This window comes from Charadrius vociferus, unplaced genomic scaffold (genome assembly GCF_000708025.1).
Source record: "Charadrius vociferus isolate BGI_N301 unplaced genomic scaffold, ASM70802v2 scaffold101, whole genome shotgun sequence".
NCBI lineage: Eukaryota > Metazoa > Chordata > Aves > Charadriiformes > Charadriidae > Charadrius > Charadrius vociferus.
In genome coordinates this window covers 2,518,061-2,524,639 of record NW_009646941.1, presented here as the reverse complement: position 1 = coordinate 2,524,639, position 6,579 = coordinate 2,518,061, and the positions used below count along the sequence as shown (strand labels likewise).

Sequence of the window (6,579 nt, the reverse complement as noted above, 5' to 3'; positions counted from 1 at the left end):
GTAGGATCGTGACACATGACATTCCTGTGGGGGTTATTCCCAGAAGATTATGGAGTGACTTCAGAGAGCCCAGTGTGCCAGACTTTGATGTAAGCCTCTGTTTTTATATTCCCTACGGAAAGGGGAGGTTGCAAATGGAATGCTATTGCTGCGGAGTATACTACTGGTGGGTTTTGTAGAAGAGGTGAGAGGGGAGACTGGAGTCTAGAGGTTTGGAGAGGGATGGGACATGGCTTCCATATTGACAAGGGAGACCAGAACCTATAAAAACAGAGCAGGTGGTTACCAGTTGTTGCTGTGATATTCAGGGTGGAGGAAGGGAGGCAAAGGAGTTGCATGGCTTTAGGCAGGAGCACCTCCAAACCATGCAGGTTTAGACTGTTTCAGCTGTATAGGTACCAAGTGGCCCAAATAATCCGTTCTTTCTGAAATTCATGGCCTACCTGGCAGAGTTAGATATATATGTGTTTCCTCCTGATTTTTGTATATCTTCTCCATATCTCCATATTTAGCAAATTTGTGAGGAAAGGTCTTTGTGCAAATGTGCTCTTATTTGAGGTTATGGAAGTCTATTACCTATATAGCTAAGAGTATTTAAATTCTGAAGACATATGACTCAGTAGAAACTTGATGTATTTTGTTCTGTTATTTCAGATTTACACTGATGCAGTTTCAGAAATTATTATAGTACTATGGGAATCATGTTCTTTCCTTTTTGGCTATAATAACTGTTCACTGCTCAGTAACAGAGATGTGGGTTCATGTGAGAATCTGGTCTATAAAAACCTGTCTCTGTGTATTTTGAACACAGGCTTGGGACAGTATGTCTGAAACAATTGCTAGAGCAATGGCCTGTTGGTATAATGGGAAAGACTTCTTCTGTTCCTTAGTCATTTGCTGATTTCAGTTAAATGTTGTGCTCCCTGCAGTCAACTCAGTCCAAATAAAGATAGAATTGAAGAGAAAAATTAATGCATCACATCCCAGTCACACATGAAATATTTGTGTGAATACAGTTCTTATGTCTTTCCAGGTCAGTATTTACCTACCAGTGCTGAAAACAATGAAGAGTGTTGTGGAGAGAATGAAGAATCTCAGCAATTCCATTGTAAGTTGAGGTGCTTCAGGTGTGTCCTACATACCTTATTTTATCTTGGATATAGCATGCTACCTTGTTGCCCAAACTGGTACCCCTGTGTTATATCTTATTTTGCGATGGGTCAGACATTTAACTGAAGGCACTGAAGAGAATTACGGGATTTATTTTAGGATTTACACTGAAGAGCTTGTCCTGGGCTTCCCAGAAGGTGGTGCTCTTTGTACTGAATCCTTGAAAGAACATGGCATTGTGTTGCTACAAGCCACTCTATAGCTGGTAAGAAATTGTGGTCCTTCAGAAAGCTAGCTGGAGATTTTCCAGGTGATTTAATTAAAGAAATGCCTGTTGAGTCTTCTGTTAGGTGTCTGTGTGAATGAACTTTCAGTAAGCTTGAGGTAGGATTTAAAGGAAATTCTGCTAGTAGCTGGATGTAAGCCTGTGCTTTAGACTCAGACATGGTGTCATGGTTTAACCCCAGCCAGCAACTAAGCACCACGCAGCCGCTCGCTCAGTCCCTCCCCCCGCCCCGGGTGGTATGGGGGGCAGAACTGGAAGAATAAAAGTGAGAAAACTCATGGGTTGAGATAAAGACGGTTTAATAAGTAAAGCAAAAGTTGTGCACACAAGCAAAGCAAAACAAGGAATTCGTTCACTTTTCCCATCGGTAAGCAGGTGTTCAGCCATCTCCAGGAGAGCAGGGCTACATCATGCGTAATGGTTACTTGGGATGACAAACGCCATCACTCTGAACTTTCCCCCCTTCCTCCTCCTTCCCCCAGCTTTGTATGCTGAGCATGATGTCATACATTATGGGGTATCCCTTTGGTCAGTTGTGGTCAGCTGTCCTGGCTGAGTCCCCTCCCAACTTTTTGTGCGCCCCCACCCTATTCGCTGGTGGGGTGGTGTGAGAAGCAGAAAAGGCCTTGGCTCTGTGTAAGCACTGCTCAGCAATAAATAAATCATCCCGGTATTATCAGTGCTTTTTCCAGCACAAATCCAAAACATAGCCCCATACTAACTACTATGAAGAAAATTAACTCTATCCCAGCCAAAACTGGCACACATGGTGGGTTTCCAGTCCACCCTGGATTTGTGGAGTGCTGATGGGCCTTCGATTGAAAGAAGCCCTCTGCAGTTGGCCAGAATAGGGGTTTGGTGTTTTTTTTTTCCAGTTGTTGGTCACAATCACTGGGATGGACTGACATGAAAGTTAGTAAGTAAGCATAGAGCTTTGGAATAGTTTGGGTTCATACGAATTTTTATAAATGGGAAATTTCCTGTAAACTGAGAATCCTGAAATCGGCACAGTCTCAGTCTTCCAAGGCTTGGAAGAGTTGAGAGATTACCCTGGCTTTCTGGCAATTTTTGTCAGTCATCCTGCAAATACAAGAGTAAGCCCTTTGAACTCTTCTCCTTTGTCAGTCTTTTGGGAGGTTTATTTTTTCTCTCTCCTTCCTTCCCCCATGTCCTTAGTGGAAGTGCTTACAAACAACAAAGCACAGTGTGTAACTGCTTTGTTTCCAGAGTTGAAGATCCGTTCTCACACAGGATAGCTGTACGATTGGATTGAACTTTGGTGTTCAGCAGCACTCAGAAGAAGTAGCATGTCAACACTCAGCATACACACCCTCCTAATTTCCTTACCTCCTGCTCCAAAGCAGGGAAATAAATAAATCTCTCTGAAATAGCTTTGGTATTGCTCTAAGGGAGGAGGCAGACTACATGCATCATCTATATACTTTTCTGTTAATAAAGAACAGAAAGATCAAGTGGCACAGTTAAATACTTGTGCTTGATGCATCCTGGTAGTAAATAAGGTCAAGATAAGTGCTGCAAAAAGGGCTTGGAAGTACTTCAAATAGTACTTGGCCATTGCTTGGGAGCATTCATTTGTGGGCATCTCCCATTCTATGGGAGATTCTGGTTGTGATATGAGTCTCTTTTAAAATTATTGAGAATTCTTCTAATCACAGAAATTTAAGTGCTTAGATGTGCTTTGGGAATCTTCTGATCTGCTTGGTATTTGTCTAAGATCATATATAGTCTCCTTCTGGTTGGACACTTTGTCAGGATGGAATTTGAAAGCTTTTCAGCACTTTTCCAGGATTTCTAGCAGTTCAAAGTCCTGCTTACAGTTACTGCTCTGGTGCAGCTCTTGTCTGTTTTTTAGTCTTGGAAAGCAACACTGCAACTGCAAGTCAACACTAGGTGCATCCCGTTTTGTGTGTGTGGACTGTGTAGGTTTCTTTCTGTTTGTTGAAAAGCTGAATGGAAGTGCAGGAAAACTTGCATTTCTCCAGCTTCTGCCTCTCATTTCTAAAGCCTTTTCCTCAGCACGTGAACTTCCCAAAGGCAGTACTAGTTCTAAAAGTACTGGAGAGCAATTGAATTTCTTTCTTTTTATAATTCCAGGGAGGTTGGTCTAAGATAATTCACAAAAGAATTATAAGAAATGCATTTTTACCTGAACATTCATATGTTCAAACCATGTTCAAAAAGTACATTTGAGCCGTGAAGGAACTGAAATGCTTCTGGAAGCTCATATTTGAACAAAGCTGCACTTTATTCTTCTGTAATTCTGCAATGCGAAAGTGGCTTGCCTACAATTGAGATTGATTGTATTGCAGGTGATTGAAGCAAACCTGAGTGGAGAAATGAACTTGAAAATACAAACTGACTTAGTATCTGTAACAACACATTTTAAAGACTTGGGAAATCCTCCCTGGGGTAAGTTTCCCTGTTTGTTGCCTCTTGTGTCTCTCTTATCTCATTACTTAAGTGGGATGCTGATAACAATAATTACTTTCCATTAATCCTTTACAAATACCATCAAGTACTTCGAAATTTTCAAATGAAACCTTTCAAAGAAAAGTGGTCAATGGCTGTTTCATATTTGTGGGTGCAATCTCTTCCAGTATCCTTGACAACTTTGTAGGAAAACTGGGCTTTCTTTTTCTTGCATTGCTGCTTCTGAAAAGCAGTCCGTTTGAGTACCAGCTGTTCAGTGATTATCAGGTGTGTCCTTATAGGTTTTGAAACTCCTTCTGGTATTTCAACTAAATGTTGTGTTCTTATGTTTTTAGCATCAGAGGATGGATGTCAAAATTCTGGTCAAGGCAGAGATCCGGAAAGTATGGCTGAGGCACGCATAGACATCAAGAAGCTGCAGCAGCTGCTTGCTGGGCAGCAGGTCAATCCAACAAAAGCGTTGTGCAGTAAGTTCAACAGTTCTGCTTGCAAACTCCAATTAAGGAGAGGTGTTTCCCATACTTGTAGTCTCAGCAAAACAGCATATCTTCTGGTTTGTGTGTTTGAAACTTGACTCTTTTTACTGTACCTGAGGACTTCCAATATTTCTTTTTTTAGGCAGTAAGCTTCAGGCCTTAGGCATTTTGGGAAGAAAAAAAACATTAAAAATAATGAAGCCAGGCCCTTTTATAAATATTAAGTTGAATACTCAGACTGGCTAATCATGGGGGTATTCTTGTTGTCTTTGTTTTAAAGTTATTATTTTTTATTATTATTTTGAGGGTTGGGGTTTTTTTGGAAGACTTTGAACAAAGCCCCTAGTTTCTAGCAGAGAAACTGAGATTTACTGACACATTTGTTTTGGTTTTGTTTCTCAGATGCTTTCTTACATTCAGCACCAAATTGATTCTAATACCAAAATGCTTTTTACGCAGCCAGTGTTGCTAACCATAGAAACAATATGTTCTTTCTAGTAGAAGCCTATGCAGGGTTTTATATCCTATTTTGATAACTCTGTATGCTTTTCCTGAGAACATCTGTGTGTTATGGTTTAGTGCAGATGCTAAGAATTTCACAAGGAAGGTTTAAATCATGGGTGTAGCATTATAGGCCTGTACATTACATATTTCCTTTTTGGTATCAACTTTCATAGACTCCTTACTAATGCTTCGTAGACCCTCAAGGACTTAAATATTACAGGATGGTATGTTTAGTAATCCTTCTGTCAGAAGTGGAGCTGTTGGAGCGGGTCCAGAGGAGGGCCACGAAGATGATTAGAGGATTGGAGCACCTCTCCTATGAGGAGAGGCTGAGAGAGTTGGGGCTGTTCAGCCTGGAGAAGAGAAGGCTCTGGGGAGACCTTACAGCAGCTTTCCAGTATCTGAAAGGGGCCTACAAGAAAGCTGGAGAGGGACTTTTTACAAGGGCATGTAGTGATAGGATGAGGGGTAATGGCTTCAAACTGGAGGAGGGGAGATTTAGATTAGATATTAGGAAGAAATTTTTCACTCTGAGGGTGGTGAGGCACTGGAACAAATTTCCTAGGGAAGTTGTGGATGCCTCACCCCTGGAAGCATTCAAGGGTCACTTTGGATGAGGCCCTTGGCAGGGGGGTTGGAACTAGATGAACCAGATGATCTTTAAGGTCCCTTCCAACCTAAACCATACTATGATTCTACTGTATTCTTAGGGTAGCATTTTGTAGAAGATGTGGTTTTAAAGTATTTTTCCTGCTTTAAACTGGATTTGTGAGGGTTTTTTTTTTCTCTTTACAGATATTGTAAGTAAAAGAATTGTCCACTTCATCTTGCTCCATGAGGATGTTTCGCTTCAGTATTTTATTCCAGCACTTGCCTGAATGTTTTGGAATCTCAGTAATTTTCCAACCTGAGGCCTTTTCCACAAAGGCTGAAAACATTCATGAGTTGCTGGAGTACTCTCATGTGATATGCATGAGATGCAGCCATCAGATAGACATTATTTCCGTATTTATGAAATTATTCAAATATCTCCTCATCCAGAAGGCCATTTTTGTGAAGAGTTACATGCTGTGAAAGACACAACAGTGGGGAGCTGGCATATCTGACCATTAAGGGGAGCAAAACTGAAATGTGTATGTGCTTTTGGGATGCTTTGTGCTGTGGGGAAGGTAACATAATTATTTTTTTTTTCTCGTCTCGAATAAATATTATATGAGGACATGTGTGAACACAACAACTAGTGTGAAATAAAGGGCAAGTTATCTGTGGATCATGTTTTTTCACCTTTCCAGATGGAAAGCATTGTACAACCTGTGTCATCATGGCATCACACAACATGAGATTGTATCTAAACTCTGATGCTGAGCAGCCAAGAGCATGACGAAGTCTGACAGGAGTACTGCCCCTGCATCTACTTCCTGGTTATCTTCTGAGATCTTTTCCTCCTTATTCCATGTGTGATTGTATTTGTTATCCACCCATGTTCCGTATAGCCTTTGGTGTTCCACAGGGTTTTGAATACCTTGTGGAACTTCTTGTTTTAGAAATAGTGAGTGAGTCTTTGCTGCCAAATGGGAGTAGGAGTTTCTGCTAGACAGTACCTCTTGTTGTGGTCAGTAGTGTTGGTTTTGTTGGTTCTTTTTCAAGGGGCACGGAGGTTAAGGGAGCAATTAATCTCTGTTCTTGCAGATGCAAATGGTCAGGAGAAGACTGAAGGAGAGGCAGTGGCCTGGGAATGTTAGGCTGCTTTGC

General features: G+C 41.2%; 1 protein-coding gene across 1 annotated transcript in view; it reads left to right on the top strand.

Annotated features, from left to right (window-relative positions):
• HUS1 (HUS1 checkpoint homolog (S. pombe)) overlaps positions 1-5,945 on the top strand; it is a 7,999-nt gene extending 2,054 nt beyond the window's left edge. The window contains exons 4-8 of the mRNA XM_009895054.1: positions 1-89; positions 1,034-1,108; positions 3,727-3,826; positions 4,183-4,314; positions 5,623-5,945. The exon at positions 1-89 is cut by the window's left edge and continues 8 nt beyond it. Coding sequence (XP_009893356.1) covers positions 1-89; positions 1,034-1,108; positions 3,727-3,826; positions 4,183-4,314; positions 5,623-5,705 — 479 coding nt within the window. The 3' untranslated portion in view covers positions 5,706-5,945. The remainder of the gene's footprint in view (positions 90-1,033; positions 1,109-3,726; positions 3,827-4,182; positions 4,315-5,622) is intronic.
• The last annotated feature ends 634 nt before the right edge of the window (positions 5,946-6,579 follow it).